This window comes from Zingiber officinale, chromosome 8B, assembly GCF_018446385.1.
Source record: "Zingiber officinale cultivar Zhangliang chromosome 8B, Zo_v1.1, whole genome shotgun sequence".
Lineage (NCBI taxonomy): Eukaryota > Viridiplantae > Streptophyta > Magnoliopsida > Zingiberales > Zingiberaceae > Zingiber > Zingiber officinale.
The window spans coordinates 51643409-51663369 of NC_056001.1; the positions used below are offsets into that span (position 1 = coordinate 51643409).

The 19961-nt window shown below is 35.9% G+C and overlaps 1 protein-coding gene across 1 annotated transcript in view; it reads left to right on the forward strand.

Annotated features, from left to right (window-relative positions):
- LOC122017100 (structural maintenance of chromosomes protein 3) overlaps positions 1–19660 on the forward strand; it is a 60855-nt gene extending 41195 nt beyond the window's left edge. Inside the window, exons 20-30 of the mRNA XM_042574598.1 lie at positions 9056–9207; positions 9300–9491; positions 9665–9848; positions 9925–9995; positions 10060–10211; positions 13308–13476; positions 13561–13707; positions 18069–18155; positions 18674–18848; positions 18960–19153; positions 19222–19660. Coding sequence (XP_042430532.1) covers positions 9056–9207; positions 9300–9491; positions 9665–9848; positions 9925–9995; positions 10060–10211; positions 13308–13476; positions 13561–13707; positions 18069–18155; positions 18674–18848; positions 18960–19150 — 1520 coding nt within the window. The 3' untranslated portion in view covers positions 19151–19153; positions 19222–19660. The remainder of the gene's footprint in view (positions 1–9055; positions 9208–9299; positions 9492–9664; positions 9849–9924; positions 9996–10059; positions 10212–13307; positions 13477–13560; positions 13708–18068; positions 18156–18673; positions 18849–18959; positions 19154–19221) is intronic.
- The last annotated feature ends 301 nt before the right edge of the window (positions 19661–19961 follow it).

Genomic DNA, 19961 nt, shown 5'->3' on the forward strand with positions numbered 1-19961 from the left:
TTCCGGATCTCTCCACCGTGCCCCTTTCTCGGTAGCTGCTCCGGGTTCCTTCAAGTCAAAGGAAACTCAACTATGCCCCATCTCTATGCTTCTTTCTGCCTTCCGACTATCTTTTTTATATAAAGAATCTCTATTTAATTTTCTGGGGAGAGTATTCACATGCTATAGGAAGACCTGGGGTATAGAAGCGGTTAGCTTGCTGGCAGTCTGGTAGTACTGATATAATGAATGGAGTAGGGCGTTCAACATATATGGTTAGGAATAGCCTTTCAAAAAGGGGTTGGGATACTCACACTCGGGAAATAGGGAGCTTCTCCCCATCTCTCTTCAAATTGACCTTTGAATTAAGAGAGGGGCTGGCCTTCTTCCTTCAAAAATTTGTTATGCTTATAAAGATGCTGTCGACTTATTTGAATCTCTTCTCCAATATATGTTTACAACAATTATATTATTTTTTTCTCATATTTGAACTCTTCATCTATACCTTTTGTACTTGTCTTTGTACTTATCTGATGTTCAGAGACCTACACTCTTGAGTGGAAACTCTATATCCCTATTGTTCGTGTGAAATTTTGTTCAGAAATAACCATGTCCAACACTTGGGTTCACACCTGTGTCAGATACTAGTACTTGAGTCCAAGTAACGCATAAGAACCATGCAAGAAATTCACCGTTGTGATGCAAATAAAATAGGTCACTTATAAAATAAACCCGGCCAATTAAATAAGTTGGTTCAAAGTCCAAATACATTTTTTAATGTTTCACGGCTACTATTTTCAGCAGAGTCCATCGAGCATGAATCTTAAAAGATCAGACTATATAAAGTCTGTGAAAGAGTTCCCCACTCCATTGTTCAAATGGCATAATAATAGTGTAATTCTTTTTCTTGATGCTATTATATTTAACTCGTATATGAGGTCATCGACACATGGATTTATCTCATGCTAAGTCCTGTTTTAGTCTGAATGATTGCTTTTACACCTAGCAAATGGAATGTCGACATAGTTCACTATTATGCGCTACACATCTATTCTTTTTGCCAGTCGATTTCCCTGGTATTGGTTGTTTTAACACTTGATACCATCTTTTGCAGATCTTATTTGGCTTTGATATTAATAATTTCTCCATGTTTGCTGTTTCTTGGAAGAGTTAAACATGCATAGTTACTCCTGTTTGTTGCATTTCTCCTTTATTCCAAGTCATCGATCCTTTTGCTTGTTGGTGCATGCTAAATACTTGCTTTCATGGGATCATGTACTTGATACGGTGACAAGCTATGCTTGGTACTGTGTGTCTACTAACTCTGCTGTAATGTTATGTTAATATGCTACAAATTTTAGTTTCCATGCATTTTTGTGCCATTTCTTGCTTCTCAAATTCTGATGTCCATGAATACCTTTTTACACGAATTCTGAGAAGTCTATTCATAATCTCTGTCAATCTCATTCTTTAATTTTCAAGAACTGTTAATCAGGTATTTGGAAGGACTGTAATATGTCGCGATTTGGATGTGGCTACAAATGTTGCTCGAAATAATAGTCTTGATTGCATCACATTAGAAGGTATGGCTCAAAAAGTGCATTCAATCTATCATTAATATGATCCTCAAGCTATGCTCTGTATCAGGTGACCAAGTAAACAAGAAAGGTGGTATGACTGGAGGATTCTATGATTTCAGACGTTCAAAGCTAAAATTCTTTGACACAGTTCGGCAGAACAAGATGTCTATTCACTCTAAAACTTTAGAGATGGATGAAATTGGGAAAAAACTGAAAGATATCCTGAAATATTTTTTCTTTTCCTTTTCATACTTGGGCACGAAATAAGTTTTCTGTTTTATGCTAACTATGGTTAAAGTTGACAAATGAAGTGATGTTTTTGTTGGATTGTAGTTTCTATCCGAAGAAGTGACTATCTCAATGTGCTTTGTTCTTATGCACTGACTAAAGGCTACGTGTATGATAAAGTTTAGTTGCACACTAGGTCTTCATTGGCTTTATAAGAACATCTACCAACTTTTTTTTATGATAAGTAAAATAGTATAGCACAAATTAGGAAGAACATCTACCAACTTGGTCATTAATTAAGTGTTTTATTTTGATCCAGATAAACTCACATGTTGCTAGGACCATGACCCTATATCTGTTTCCACACTTGACTCTCTTCTTACTCTTATAGGAAATCTAGTCACCTCTTAAAAATGCAGTGTCAGAGCATCTATTTATAGGTGAAAACATCACTATATTTCACAATAACCTTGATCCTGAAAACTTTTTTTCGGAGCATTCTTTAGGTACTATAAAATTCTCAATGTAGCTTCCCTAAGTCCCTAACCATCTTAACATAGGATCTCTAGAAGCTAAGTGATCTCACTGGCTACTCATGAGATGGCATGTCTTATATCAGTAAGATAGTTTAGTTTTTCTACCATTTGTTTGTTCTTTCCTCAATTAGTTAGTGGCTCATATTGTCTTGTTATTGATTTGACATTTGGATCCATTAAGAGTGTCATTACATACTAGCTTTCTCAAATATATCAAGTAAATATTTATTTTAAGATATGTAATTATCTCCCCTGATTGAGCAAGTGTTTTAGGTTGCGTAAATATTTAGATTGAAAATATTTGTAGATGTACTCTTTTAATTACTTGATTCATTGTGCTCTTGGTCATGCCATATTAAAGAAGAATACTGTTGAACTTTCCAAACTAAGGACACATAGATTGTTTCAACCCATACAACTTTACCTTGCACATAGGCTGGCCTTCCTTAGTAAGAAACCCTTGAGGTTGCTCTATATAAACCTTCTTAGTAAGATTAGTGAACCAAAGTGATCGTGGTCATTGGAGAAAATGTGTACTTTTAACCAGTCTATAGTGCCATTAGAAGAGAATCTAACAGTAAGCCAATTTGCATCCCATTATAGACTTCCTTCAAGGGAGAGGAACACTCTCAAGTATTGTTACTATTGTTTGAGTAGAAAGCATCCATATCTTTATCTTCACAAATAGTTGAAAGCGTCTTTATAACATTTCCAGCAATTGACCATGAAGCTAAAAAGGACAAAAAATAAGAATATTTGGGTGACATCGACATATATGATTAAAAAGTGAGGAGATGGATCAATATTTGTGGACTTGGTAAGTAGCTCATTCAGGTTCTCCGCTGATCAAGCGTTTGTTATACATACAGGACCTTATCCTTGAGGCTGTTGGGTCACCTGAGATTGCTAGACAGAGACTGACACACATAGGATGACGGAGTTGCCCAGGTTTATAATTTTTTCAAACGTTCTAGTCCTAGGGTGTCATGGGCTCGGACAATGTGGCGGTCTTACATGATGCTGGCACAACGGAGGCTCCCACTAAAGGCCGACAAGAGTATGTACTTTTTGCAGATAGGTGTCGGAGACACAGGTTCTTCCAGTGTCCCCTATTGCGAACCTATAGCGAAGGATTCGAGACTGGCTTCATATGTGTCTAGAGATGTCCACCTATCGAAGGATGATCTGTGTCTTCAGACGAGATTACAGAAGGAGTAAGGTGGTGATAAAGGCTCGTCATTTGGCTTTGTCATCGCTTATACATTATGCGTGGAGGCCTCGAAATCGTAGTTTTTTTTCGGTGAGGGTCAGTTAGATGTTGAGAGGATATTCATGAGCGTGCCTATACATGTGTATAGGTCTTGAGGTATCTATTCATATATGATACTACATTATACATGAATATACCTTAAAACCTCATTTTGTACATTTTGGATACATGATATACCACTTTTACTTATCCAAAAAAAGGTGAGAAGATAAATATGAAGTGGAACACTATCTAGTACCTTTGGGAAAGGCAATATGGAGATCCAATTAGAAGCAAGCTTTGATATGTTGCTAGGTGACTAGAGGGCCGAAGAATCTCTAGTGTTAGTATTAGCTCTAGTACCAATTATGAGATGATTGTAAAGGACTCCTTTTGTATCATATTTCATTATCAATAAAAGACAAAGTTGGTTATTATATTTATTTCAGTTCAGTACCGAATGAATAGGTATAATAATGTCCTAGGGTAGTAGGTTCTAATCTACAATATATCGATTGGTTGAATTGATAGTGAGATATGTAGATATATATAGAACACTACTTTAAACTATTTCTAGTCAAACATTAATATACAAGGACAATATTAATGCATTGAGACTAGCATGTAGGTTAATGAATGACTTAATCTCACAAGTCATGGATATGAGATATCATGCTGACACATGGGTATATATTAGGGAATATATTAAATGACCCACCATGAGAATATTTCATGGATCGTTATATAAGTGTCATAAACATTCTCATGCGACTATTGGTATGAATGGTCCTTAAACCTGAAATCACTACGGTTCCCTACATAAAGAGTTGTGTACTTTGGTATTATCAAACGTCATCTGTAACAGGGTGGACTATAAAGTCTATCACTGGGTATGCAATGAGTTATGCGGAGGGATGTGAGTGATGTAGATGAGATCTATCCCTTCCATATAGCGGAAGCGATATCTATGGGCCCCTTGATTCGTAGGACACAAAAAAGCATGACCATGTTTATATGAGTCAATATGAGATATTGAGCTTATTTGATTGAGTGTGTACTTAGAGATCAAGAAACACAAAGATTGATAAGAGGATGACACAGTCTATACCTCATTGATCAATCTAGATATCAAGGATAGAAGGATTGAGTCATACAAGATAATAGCCACGGAAAGGTTAAGTCAGATCTCGACATTCTCGTCACTTGGGTAGTAATGATGCCTTGCTAGATGTCACTCATTGCTCATGTATCTAAAATAGTTTTAGAGACATTGTCAACGTTACGAAAACCTATTAGGTCACACACAAAGAACATATTGATTTGGAGATGACTTCATTTTAGTTTGACTAAAATGTGATGAACCATTAGATGAGATTATTTTAGTGATTGACACTTGAGCTAGTGGAGATTGTTAGTATTAGTTCTAAGAGTCAATTATGAGATGATTGACACATCCGGATTAGAATCATTGAGTTAGATTCAAGTGAATCCAACCATATTGATTCAATCTAATCCGAATTAGACATGAGTTAGACTCAAGTGAATTCATTCACTAAAGAGGATTAATGAAGATTAATGAAACATTAGAAGAGTTAATTTCAAAATTTATTCAATTTCGAAATTGAATTCAAAAAAATAAAGAGTTAAAAAAAAGGGGCCTTAATGGAGTGTTAATGCTCATTAAGTCTCATTAAGTGAATTAATGTTCATTGGATGAAGTACAAAAACATTTTTCTCTCATTTTTGAGTGGGAATTCATTCATCTTCTTCTCCTCTTTTTCTTTGGTCGAAACTCAGAGAGGGTTGCTAGCACAACCTTGAGTGTTGGTCTTCTCCATTTTCTTGTGTTCGTGTGGATATCGAAAGAGGCACGGACACGTAATCGTGCTAAGATCCTAGTTGTCGGGAGATCGAGTACACGCATCAAAGGTATGACTCCTTATCATGTTAAAACTTAGTATATATTTTCTTCCTTCGCATGGATTTTCTGATAGGAATTAGATGTTTTTCGCTGCGTTTTCTGCGTATTTAGCGTCCTAGTTCCTTACATCTAGGAAGTGTTTGAGCATGCTTATCTCTTCACCTGCAAAGGAAGGTGGTTGGAAATTGGGGCCTTAATAATGAAAGGTGTGGGAAGTGATGATAGGCTAGGAATGAGAGAAGCTTCCCATGAACCGACTCAAATGTAGAGTATAAAAGATGAAAAATAGAGTCATCTTGAAGATACATCAATAGAGATAATTGCACGATGTGTTGGGAGCATGTCACTCAAAGGAAAGTGTAAGAGATATACTCTTTTTAGCATCATTACTTTGAAGAACTTTAGTAGACACACCAAACTAAGTTTTAACCTCAACAAAAAAAACAATAAAATAGAGCAAAGTGAAAAATAGTCTTCAATTTGGATATACAATGTCATTCGAGAATAATTACATATAAAAGTTAGAAAGTACTTAAATCCAAGAGTAGAATTGATATGACTTGAACCCCATGCATCAAAATGAACTAAATTAAAGAGTAGAGATAGATATGCTCATGAACGCTACTACAGAATAAGGAGCTTACCTAATTTACAAGAATCACGCTTAAGAGACAAAAAGGTTAGACAAACCATAAACCAATTATTTTGAATGTTGAAGAATAGGGTGGCTAATGCGATTCTATACTTGGAGTGATGGAGTCTCTAAAAGGACAAAGACTAGAGACACATCTAACTCATATAATCTGGGAGACTCAATGTCGTTTGCCAATTAGTTGTCCTTTTCCCAAATCCTAAATGAAAACAGAAGTAACCCTTTAGCAAGTTTACTAAATGAAAATTTAGAAGTGTAGCATTGGTAGGACCTGCTGGTGGCGTGAGAGATAAGAAAGAGGATATGTTCATAAAATTGCAGTTAACGTCTCCTGAATTTAGAATCCACAAGGATGATTTAGATGTATGAGACAAGCACTAGCATCATACACTAGCAAGTTAACTGTTCAAGATGAGCCACTGATTGCGACTTAAAATTAGAGGAATTGTGAATCCTGTTCAGCAGCAATTACAATAATGGAACTAGTCTTAGCTGATAGAACCTTATGAGTTGTTGTTTCCCACTAAGCAACATGAGAAGTGTGTAATGGAGGACTAGGTGGATAGCCATAGAGGGAGTAGTAGACATCCCTTACATGTTCATGTTTTACACAATAGGATTTGGATTTTTTTTGTCCATTATACTACCACTACAACCTGCTGTCAACCTCCATGATCGTCATGTGAGGCAAGAGTAGATTGATCTACCGAAAGTACAGGATAGTGGAATTAGTGTTAGAAGTTTGTAGCATGCACATTTACATATCTAATAGAGCAGTGGAGGAGTTTATCAAGATTCGAATTCTTACTAGCATCATAGTGATCTTGCTTTACTTTGATACCTAAGTGATTGTGAAAATGTCTCTAAATTTTGTTGTAAAAGTCTGGAATTAACAAATGTTAGTGGCCATCCCGGTTTGATTGATGCAATTGAAAGAGATTGCTAATCACGTCATAGGCTTGAGAGATGTCACCCATAGATAAGTTCCTAGATTGTGCCCAAATCTTTTGTAGGAAAAGAAATATTGGAAGATACCTATCAGGTTGGATTTAATAAACTTCTAAAAAAGGCAAGGTCATCAATGTGCTCCCATATGGCTTTGATGGACTTAGGCATCATAGCAGCTCGAGTGGATAGGTGTTCTATTCGAGGTTAAAAATTCTGAGCAATGCTGGAGTTTTGGTTTTTCACTGGAATGATACTTGCTTCGGTATTGTGCCGACGTTTTGATGCATGACGCTAGTGATATATTAGAGGTTGAAGGAGATGAAGCAAAATGAGACATTATGGTACTGTGTACTGAGTAGTATCGAGTTTTGATAATTTACTGCAATGATATGTTTTGACCGTTTTGTACGGCACAATTTGAAATTTGAAACCATATTTTTATTTGACCTGATTCACCTATTGTGACCCACAAGGTATAGTTCTTCCCATGGTTTGAAATCTCGTAACATGCTGGGCGATACAGTCAAAACATATCATTCCAATAAATTATCACTCGATACTACTCGACATAAGGAATTTAATATACAATCATGTTAATGAGTATTGCATCATACTGACATTTGACACTCTTTGACATGGTATAAAATGAATTGAAGTAATGTTTGTTATTTTTTTTAAAAAAAAAATCGGTACAATCCAATACCAAAACTATACCATACCATTCCATATAGCACATAAAGTCGGAAGTTTGAAGTTTGGTATATAGTTGTGTTCTCTTTTCCTTTTTTTTTCATCTCCTTCTTCCCCTCCAATTCTCTAGTGGCACCGTACGTTGAAACATCAACACAATACAAAAACAATATCGTTATACTTTAGCACGCCTTGAGATTTTGGACCTTAGTTCTTCCCATATAATTTCTATGTGGTAATTGTTATGGAACCACAAGATTTGTAAAACAATAGTAATCAAAAAGGTAATTGAGGAATCAGATGTTTCGAATTGAGGGAGCACTAGAAGATTCACTAAACAAGTTGAATATAACAATTTTTTTTCTATTTATTTCTGGTCAATGTACAATAACCTAGTTACAATACGGTTGACCTAGAGAAAGTTGGACTTGTGAAACCTCGTGTTTTCTCACAATTGAGAAAGCAAAAGAATAATTGTGGTGCAAGAGGTATGCTTTTGGTGGGAATCAAAGCCTTTTAGCACAGAGGAAGAGAAATGCTGATGAGAAGAAAAGGTTGACTGTTGAGTGACAAGAAGAGGATGAGAGAATGAGGTGGCTCCCAATGAGCAAGAGGTCAACAACAGTCGAGGCAGAGTTCAACCAAGAAATTGTGGTTCTGAAATTAACTACAATTGAGAAATCAAGGCAAGTGATTGAAGCAGCGGAAGGCCTTGAACCTATTGGCGCTTAAGATGGAGGGTGGCTTTCGGTAGATGTAAGAAGTCCTCCAATGAGGGATGATCAGTACTTGCACCGAACCTCGTCTTGTGTTGATATCAATCATGACAAGGATAAGCTTTGATGCTTCTATGCTGAGAAAGGAGACTTGAGGCTTGGTAGTTGATCACATGAAGGCTCTTCGATCAATTGTGGCAAAAAAGGCGAATACGCTCGCCCCCAGCTCCCCGGCCAACCCGTCCCAGGGCCTCTTCGATCAAGGTTGCATGGAGGGAGGATGACTGGGTTCGACTCTGGTATAGTGTTATTATGGAATAATTTAGATATTAACCTAGGTACTTCTCTCTATGCATATTATTATTCAACAAAAATATTGCAAGTAGCCCTCCGTGATATAAGTAATCACATATTAGGTCCATAACATGTTCAAAAGACATCTATTACTTTTTGCCCAGAAGTTATCAGGTCCTATATGTCAGCATGTCATTGTGTAATTAGAAGTATAATTATTGGGTTATGGTTGGAGCGAATGTTTTCTATTGACTTTCCACACAGATTGACCAGGAAATTACCAAATTGGTTAGCGAACAACAAAAAATAAATGCTCACCATGGTCATGTCAAGTCAGAGTTGAAGCAACTACAAAGTGACATTGCTAATGTTACTAAGCAGAAGCAGTCAATCTGTAAAGCTGTTGAAAAGAAGGTTTGTGTTCTCCTCTTCTCATTGACATGTTTTCTGATGTATCCCAGGCTTATGTGGACCTGATAGTATTACACTGGATTTTTTGTTTTCAGGAAAAATTACTTGCGAATGCCCATAACCAAATTGTTCAGATACGAGCTAGTATCTCAATGAAACAAGCTGAAATGGGCACTGAGCTCATTGATCAACTAACACCAGAAGAAAGAGATCTTCTTTCAAGATTAAACCCTGAAATAACAGAATTGAAAGAGAGGCTACTGGCTTGTAAAAATAACAGAATAGAGGTTTGACAAAATCTTCCAATGTTATCCACTGGTTTCCCCCCTTATAAAATGCATCATCTAATTAGCCATGTTGTCTGGATTGAGAAACTGAAGGATGAATTGGAAATAAATTTGTCAACAAATCCACTTATTTTTGTGACTTTTTATATCATCTCATTAGTCATGTTGTCTAGATTGAGACCCGAAAGGAGGAATTGGAAACAAATTTGTCAACAAACCTTGTAAGAAGACTGCAAGAGTTGGAGGGCATAATTTTATCCGCAGATTCTGACACTTTGCCTAAGGAAGCTGAATTGAAGAGGCTGGAGCTAAAGAATTCAGAAGTTTCTATTGATAAGCTGTACAAGCAACTTGAAGGTATGAATTGAAGTTGTTATTTGGCTCCATTGGTTTTGATTTTTGAGTTTTTTACAACTGAAGAAATTGCCTTCAGGTGTTTTGAAAAACATCGATAATGTCACACAGAAGATGTTGGAGATTAAAACTTCAAAAGAAAACCGAAAGGTTAGACATGCTTGCCTTTATGTTGTGTATGTGTGACTTTTGCTATACAATACTTGTTTGTCAGATGCTCGAGGAAAAATATGAGCGCACACTTCAAGATGAAGCTAAGGAGTTGGAACAACTTTTGAGCAAAAGGAATATCCTTGTGTCAAAACAAGAGGATTTCATGAAGAAAATCCGGGATTTAGGTTCATTGCCATCTGATGCCTTTGACACGTAAGACCTTTTCCAAAATATGCAATTTGCCCTACCTATATTAAGTCCTACCTATAGTAATTTTAAGCTGTAAGTGTTTTTTATGACTTCTATTGCTTTAACCAGAATATTATAGCTTAGACAACCACCATAAATCCAATCCTATAGTACATCTTCATTTGCCATATTGCATTTTGGGTAAGTTATATTGTAGCCCTTTCTAGTTTTATGATGCTCCATGTATTCTCCAATTCCAAAATTGCGACTTTAGTCCCTGACTTGAGGGGCATGACAATTAATTATTGTAATCACACGTGCACAATTTAGTTAGTATTCATATGACTTAAAATTGCATGAATGCAAACAAGAGAATTTTTTCTCTCTAATTTTTTCTTTATGTTAGTTTAGTGCGATGAAATATTGTTAGTGATTATTAAAAGATAATCTTATATGATGTATATCATATTATATATATTATACAATTCAACATAATGTTCTATAACAAACATTCAATTCGGGATTAAACACGATACATATAACCGGTGACTCTTTATACTCTAAAATTCTCCCTCAAGTGAGAGCATATATACTCTTCATGTCTTGCTTTTTACATAAACTAGAAAATGACTCATAATAAAACAGATAAAACTAAAACACTGATGAATACATGATACTTGTGCAGCAATGGTGAAGAAGATGCATTATATTTATCTTCAAAGAATTGACAATTGGACTGGTTCCAGGTAGTGTTTTCTAAGAGATATCTTCTAAGGATAAAGTTGGTGATAACCATCTTCTTTTCTGTGTTCCACTCAAATAAAAAATACCTTAAATTCCGATGTTTATGAGGATGAGATGACTTGTGAGAGTGATGATGTGTTGGGTTCATTATTCGGTGTCAACTGGTGTGCCTTATTGATACGGTCAAAAATTAGATTTGGGGAAGGATAGCCTACTTGTTTCCAGGTGGTAGGTTCAAGAAGCTTTTGAACTCTAAAACCTGAGCTGAGATATGTCTTGATGAGAGGACTTGATGTTCTAGTAAGGGTGACAAAAGATTGCCCTGAGAACTCAAAAAGAAAGTCTTGTGCGAGTTCAAGATGCCTTACCCTTCGTATCAAGGACTATTAGGCTACTTATAAGTTCCAAAAAGTCGTCTCAAAGCTTACTTGATGGGATGTTATCCATGTCGACCCACACTACTTTGTATGAGCCAGAGTGACACTATTATCTTGGTCTGCCATGACATTCAACACAGGAAGTCGTCTTAGAACCATCGATGAACTTTAGAGTCCAACATATGGATTAGGTATGAGCCAGAGTGACACTATTATCTGAGTCTGCCATGGCTTTCAACACAGGAAGTTGTCTTAGAATCATCAATGAACTTTCGAGTCCTACATGTGGATTAGGATTTCTCTGGTGTCATCCATCTCACTGTTGAGAAGGGACATGACCAGGAGTGCTACTCTGTTGCATCTGTGAACATAAATCAGTCTCTTTTGCATGTTGCCAACTGTTGGCTGGAACTTTAACTAAGTGGGTTTATGCTGATCAAGTATTTGTCCTGGCTCAACCTTACCCTATAGATGCTGTAGAATGAAATGGATATATTAGGTTTCCATCATCTTTTGAGATGATGAGTTAACATAGATAATTGATTGAGTAAATGACAATATTATTTTGTGAGACGTAAATGCCAGAGAGGGGGTTGTAAAAAATTAATGTCTAGTTGAGAGAAAGATGGTTCTGAAAAAGTACAAACTAATCTATCTTTTGATGTGACAACCAAAAAAGAAAAGTGTTACAAACATTGAATGAGATACGGCGAGGTGATTGAATTTCAACCATTTTGCTTGAATGAGGGGCATGCTAGTAGTGACTATAAAATTTGACATCGAGTCTGAGACGAGTGATGTCAAAAATTATTTGCTATAATTAATCTCATTCTAAATCATGCACATAAATGAGTTAAAAGAAAGAACCAGAAAAAAAATGATGGTTAAAATTTGAATATGGAGAAGTGGAGGGAAAAATTTAAAGATTGTGAAAATATTTCTCATCCTCAAAATTTGGACCTTGACTTCTGATTGCACCATTGGTTGAGGAGGAAATAGGAGATATAATGCTATGATCATGTTGACAGTGGAAGATAAACACAATGGATGAGGGCATCTATGATGCTAGTTGGAGAGGAAGCAAAGTCAACTATGATGCAGTGGGAGTTGCTGCTTGTGGAAGCAGGAAGTTCCCAAGGTGTCAATTGTAGGATAGCAGTTGGGTGCACCTGATTACATTGCCCATCTAACAGTATCTGTGGTTGGCAACAACACGGTGGTGAATAACAGTCTTTGACAAAGAGTAGCTTGATGAATTGGAACATTGTTTGCTGGTATGGTGATGAGGTTGCATATGAGGAGATGAGCACAATAGGATCCAGTTGAGTGGAAGTAGGCAAGGAGCTTTTATTGTTTGATGAGGTCGTGGTTAGAGCAGGTTCAGGATTAGGGTTTCAGATTGTTGTGAAGAGAATAGGGATGGAAGATTAGTTTTTTTTCTGATGGCGGTGGTGTCAGGTGAGGCAAAGCCATTTTTTTAGCCTCCTGCTAAAGATATTGGAGAATGTAATGTAGCTGTAAAGGAACACCTGTTTTCATCTCAAGTTGGGAGAGTTGAAATTTTATAATTTTTATTATTAAAGTTGAACTCTTATTTTATTTACAGGACTTAGTATAATACCCTATACTAAAACTACCGGTGTGAGACTATGCTCACTACACATGTAACTGATTACTCCTAATGACGCCAACATTGATTACAAGTTTAGCATATAGTAGGCTGACCATACTAACAATTTTTGATTTGGAGGTTTATGTGGAATAATGCCAAACTCCACTGGGTTCGTGCATTCTATTTTTTGTACTCTGATCAGGTTGTTACATTTGTCATTTAACATCTTCATCAGTAAGTGTAGTTTTAAGTAGGCGATCTATATGGGCACCTATCAGGTTCCCATGTTTGTTTTGTTAATTCATCCATGCTCTTCTGTGACTGGCTATAACTGAATAGCTTGATGTAGTCGCTCCATGTTATCATACTTTTCCCTCCTTGTTTTAGATATAAGAAGAAAAACATCAAAGAATTGCAGAAATTGCTTCATGCGTGTAATGAACAATTAAAGCAGCTTAGCCATGTCAACAAGAAGGCACTTGACCAGTATATAAACTTCACAGAGCAACGTGAACAACTACAGAATAGACGAGCTGAACTTGATGCTGGTGATCAGGTATTTTGTCTGAGTATGCGTACTATGTAGAGTTGATTTTTGTTCAACCAGCATTTGAATATTTATCATTCTTGATATTTGCAGAAAATTCGGGAGCTAATTGCAGTGCTGGATCAGCGAAAGGATGAATCAATAGAGAGGACATTCAAAGGTGTAGCAAGACATTTTAGAGAAGTTTTTTCTGAGCTGGTGCAAGGTGGCCATGGATACTTGGTTATGATGAAAAAAAAGGTTAATTGTTGTTTTTTCTTTATGCGTTAGGAAAATCTATCTCCTACGAGTTTTCATTTGCTCTATAGTTTCTTGTTTCTAGTATGTATATATTTGTGATACTAGCTGTTCCATACTTCATCAATCAGGTTTGATATAGAAAGTGTTTTGATTGCGCATGTCTCTGCACAACTGATTGAATCTTTTCTTATGTGATGCAAGGGAACTATTCTCATTAGGTTTATTTTTAAAAAAAAATCAATTGCGTGGTTATGTTAAGATGTTTATATGAATTTTTTTTTATTCTTCTTAGGATTGTAACTTGCACTATAAGTTGATAGGCGAGTAAGAAATGACTTCCCTAGTAAGAATTGACCTCTAAGGTGCTCCTACTCCAATTTTAGTTAAATAATTTTGTAAGCAATTTTCTAGAATGTGTTTGGCTCGTGCTAATGTGAAAGTATATCCATGAATGTAGCATAAGAATGCCACATTACCACATCCAAAATGATTCAGGCTATATTGTAAAATTACCAAGCGTCTTCCATTATTAGTAATCACTTTTCTATGAAATATAGCAATGATCCCAACCAAGAGATGATTTAGATTATTTTGATACGTGCATCTTTTGTAAAGAAACTTGGGCAAAAATATATTTTAAAATATGCTTTGCACTTACTGAATTTTTTCATTAAATACAATATAGAACATTAGCAAAGCTATTAAAATAAAATATAAACAAAATCCAAGTTTTAATTTTAATCATAAAGCCCTACCCTACTAGCGACTAAAATAAAAGAAAACACATCATACAAAACTACAGATCTTCAAAATTACTCTAGGAACAATCCTCAGAGTCTCTTTTAATCAATCCTCGGGGTGAAGGATGCTCCCTTGCCGCTTTGGTTGGTACTCGATCATTTGAGGGTTGAGCAGGAAATAACAATGAAAATACAATATTACAATGATACTAGTGTGGAAGAATTTCATATTATCACAAGAACCTAAACTTACAGGAAACTAACACACATTCTCACCAATATAGATGCAAACTTGTGGATGCAGAAGAAGGGAAGCCAGACAACCCAACCAATGTTGCAAAGGGAAGGAGTCATTGCTGATAGGGATTTCGCTCCCTATCACTCGCTGGAAAGGAATGGCTCGAAGGTGGCATAGAAGATTGGATGACAACAGCATCACCGATAACAGGCGGCCCCATCTGTACAATAGGTGCATGGGCGACACCATGAACAAGCAACAGACAGCAATGATGGAGCTGCATGTAGTGCTGTGAGTTCTGTGTGAAACCATGGCAATGTGTAGTAGATGATGTGTCTACAACACTAGCAGTAGTGTGGTTGGATTCATGAGCAAGAATAGGTGAAGGGAGAGGCTGGAGCTTAAGAGAGGAGCTATGTAGATATTGGATGAAGAGAAAGGGCTATGGAATCTTGCTGTTGTGCTGAGAAAGGAAGCAAAGAGAGGCTCCTGGGGTTGCTGTGGCATTGTGTGATTGAGAGAAGGAAGAATGTTGGGGGTTTTAAAATTCCCAAACACTAATCCACCTGAATCCATCCAATTTAGTTCATTTGGGTCCAAATTAGATTCATCCATAAACCTCGGATCTAATCCCATTCAAACTCTAACTGAAACTAAATTATATGTTCCCACTGTTAACCAGCCCATCTAACCCCAAAATAACCCCAATTTGAACCAGAAGCTATGAAATCAGTTCTTAAACAACTCAGTTCAGCTGCAAAACCCTATATCTATCAAATCCCTGGTAGGATTTGGAATACAACTATGTTTTGGAGGTACTTAGTTGTTCCATATTTCATCAACCAGGTTTGGTAGAGACTGCATTTACTACAGGGATCTTTGTGCAGCAGATTGAATTTTTTCGTAGAGGGTGATCCAAGGGAAACGTTCTCATTGAATTCACTTTAAAAATCCAACCTAGTTATCTTAGGATGCTTATGTATAATGTTTTTTCTTTTTTTCTTAGGATTGCTAACTTGCAGTATAAGTTGGTAGCTGAGTGAGAAACTAAGAGTTGACATCCCTGGTAAGAATTGACATCTAAGTTGTCTTTTCTCCGATTTCCATTTAATCAATTTTCAATCATTTTCTTTGTGATGTATTTGGCTTGTGGTAGTGGGAAAATATTTCCATGAATGTAACATGAGAATGCCACATTACCACATTATAATGACATGGGTTAACATCTTGTAAAATTACCAACCATGCATCACCACTAATTATTTTCTATGAAATATAGGAAGGATTCCTACCAAAAGATGATTTAGATTACTATGAATATGAAGTGGGCATTCTTTATAGAAGAGCTCAGGGGAAATGTCTTTCAAAGATAAATTAAGTACTTAACACATTGTGTCATGACGTTATAAATGCATATTTGATATAATATTGATATGATATAATTTAATAGTTGTAATAATTAATACAACATCAATTATGGTATAATAAAATAATACAATTTCTTAATGTAATAACTTTTATTCTAAAAAATAATAAATATTCTTATATATGTAGAGGTGTCAAATGGGTTGAGCCACTCGCTTTTCATCCAACACGCTCAGTATTTGTCCAGATCAGATTGGCCATGTGCTCAACTGTCATGGTTTTGTGCTAGGAAGAGGGGTTGCAACTCAGGTCCGTCCGTTACCTAGTTTTGTGCCTAGTTGGCCATGTAGGGCATGACCCACATGCCATGCACAATCCACATGCCGGACATGACACGTGTTGTGCTAGGTACAATGCAAATAGGCTGACTTTGACTTTTTCTATTTTGAACAAAATACCCTGATGACTTAATAAAGTTTAATTTAGAGGGAGTTTTGGTAAAACATCCTTAAAATAAAAAAAAAATTAAGAATTTTTTATAGAAGGTTTCTAAGTTATCCCTACTTTTAATTTCATTCATTAATCTATTTTAAAGTTGATTGATTATCAATCTTAAAAGCTTCGAACCTTTCCTAAGAAAAACTCCCTTTATGTGTTAGGTTTAAGCTAATCAAGGGTATCTATACATGAATGGTGAGTATTAGAAATATAAATTGGTTCATTATCTATAAGCTCGAACTTTTGGATGGATTTCCTATGAGAGAAGGAAACCAAGACGGAAATCTTTCTTTTGCAGTAAAAAAAGGAGAGAAAAAAAAAAGATTAGGGAAAACATTTTTTCAAGTTTTATCTATATTGCTACCCAATCTAGGTGGAAAACTCACTTTCATATTGAAGCTTAAATTTGATCTTAAATAACTTAAGATTATTTTATTCTTTTCAAATCTATATTTTGTTAATGGTATTTATACTTTTAACACAGTTTTGAAAATTTGAAGTTTCCATCTTTCCTTCCCTCCAAGGAAGCAGTTGAATGAAAAATATTTCCCAAGTACTCTCTCTTTCCGTAGCTTTCTCCTTATGATAAGTGATTAGCCAATTAACATTAGCACTAACATGCATGGCAGTGCATTTAGTAGAATGTCTCTAATTTATGCCTAGTTTTCTGAGGTATTCTACCTAAAGCTTGGTTGTAGACTGTGCATTGGTCTCTGATTGTAGGGCATGTTCTATATGGATCTAGTTGTCATTGTGGAATGTCTTAGGCTGTGTTATCTTGATAAGTCTATCTGTCTCATTTTTGCAAGACTAATTTTATCCATGTTAAGATAACTTAGGATTTTGCTTTCTTTGGGCGAGCTTGGCTTATGAAATAATATCTAATGATTTCAGTAAATATATTGAACATTGGTTGTGGACTAACCAGCTTCCAGGAAAAAAAATGCTAAAAGCATTTATTCTATTCTGCCAGCTTCACAAAAAAAATATGCTTTTATCAGTTATTCCTAAATCATCACAGTTAAGCATCATCTTGTCTTTTGCTTAGTGACTAGAAATGATGATTGCAGTTCTTTTTGTGAAGTAATTTTGCTTCTTGCTTTATTTTTGTGGCATATCAGAAAACAAATTTTGACTGGATGCTTGGTGTAATTTTGTTCTTTTCGACATTGTAATGTCTATATAATTTGTTTTACCTATTGGATTTAGGTGATAAATAATTGGACACCTGGTACTGAAATATCTTAACATGTGATCCTGTAGTTCTAGCTGCTTCTGTTGCCGTATTGGTCAAATGTTGGTAATAGTGTAAACAAATTCTGTGTGCTTATACACTGAGGATGACCTTTTCCTCACTAAGCTGTTTGCTGGTGATGTTTGTCAAGCTACTGCTGTATTGCTTTTTCAAGTTGATAAGCATCAAGGAAAATTTCTTTTGTATTATTTTGATAATCTTTGCTCTTACTCTCTCTTTAATGCGGTGCAAAGCTTGTGTATTTCACTTTTTACATCTTTTGAAGGATGGTGATCCTGGTGACGATGATGTTGGTGAGGATGGACCTGATCCAGAGGGGCGAGTAGAGAAATATATTGGTGTCAAAGTGAAGGTATGAATCCCTTTGATGCTTATTTTGAGCATTTTCACACGTTTTCTTTGTCACTTCTTTGGCTGGTATTTTGGCGACAACCTAATAAACATTGACACAACAAGACTCCAATTACAGAGACATAATCTTGAAGTCACATAACATGTTGCAAATATGAAAGTAGGATAAAGACGATACCTATTGGTCAAATATCTTCGTTTTCTTTAAAAAAAAATTAGCAACGTTATTTTATCCATTTTGACTAGAAGAATGACTAATTTGACATCATACTTTTTTTCCTTAAAAAAATAACTAGTCATATATCATTTTAGAATTTTTATTGGCACAAAATGACAATTTGTGATATGATTAACACGATATATATTAAGGTGCATTGATGACTTATTGTTGTCTACCTTGTTTTGTGTACAACATGATTGATCTCCTTCACCGTTCTATTCTAATCTCTCTTGGCATGATTTTGATATTAAGGCTTTGGATGTTGCATAATCCCACTGATCTGGCTTTTCCTTAACTAGGTTTCCTTCACTGGCCAAGGCGAGACCCAGTCTATGAAGCAACTTTCTGGTGGTCAGAAAACTGTAGTTGCTTTGACATTAATCTTTGCCATCCAGCGGTGTGATCCTGCTCCATTTTATTTGTTTGATGAGATTGACGCAGCATTAGATCCACAATACAGAACTTCCGTTGGAAGTATCCTTGAAATGCATGTTCTTCATCCAACTTGCATGAACACATTTGGCTGCTTTTATTCGTATTATTTGATTGGGGTTGCGTTAATGATTCTTAACTCTTTGAATAAAGATATGATACAACGTCTTTCTCACAATGCAAGCACTCAGTTTATAACTACCACATTCCGTCCAGAGCTCGTGAAAGTTGCTGACAAGATCTACGGTGTCACACACAAGAACAGAGTCAGCCATGTTAACGTGGTCACAAAGGACGAGGCTCTTGATTTTATTGAGCAAGACCAAACTCAAAATCCCGAGTGAAGTGTATATTCTCGCTCCCTAGTCTTCTTTATCTGTGTTGTGAGAGTAACCACGTTCTCTTTTGATTACAGATTGCGATATGATGGGAGCAAAGCCACAAGCTCAACTAATCTAAAATAGTGGAACCAAATTAAATGCATTAATTAGGAAACATGTATCAGATGCAGTCAGCCCCATTTACCTAGGCCTAGATGTTTGTTGTACTTGTATGAATGTCAAGTGTCACACAGCTAACTAACTTCTGCTACCATATACTTAAGCTGTTACACAACTTGAGTCTCGTAAAACTCTGCGACAGACCGAGATTCTTATATCTGTGCATTGTTGATGGTCGGTGGTAAATTGCCGGTTTCCTTAAGCTGCCTGAGTGATTTCTTATTCGAACAAGATTTCCACTAGTGTTTGGTCTTTACTGAAGGCTTGAGGTTCCGGATCATGTAGCAAAGGTTAAACTTTCTAGTTTTGCCACTATAAATGATTGCTAGCTGATTCACTCTAGCATTTTGATCTTTTCTTCCGGACAAGAAAAATCAAATAAGGTTTTCACCGAAAATGTTACATCAATAAGGTAAGCCACTAATGTCACTTCGGCCGTGAACAATGCTGCTGATGTATGAAGGGTACGAGTAATGAGAATATTGTAAGATTTTGTTTTTGTTTCTTGTTTTCAATCAACAATAGAATGAAAAAGAAAATCTAATATTTTTTGTGATTTTAAATAATGCAAATTAACAATTTAATACATCGAATCAAATTAGAGAGATGTTGAGCTCGAGATTTTCCTAGTTAGGACCAATCTGATAGAAAATTC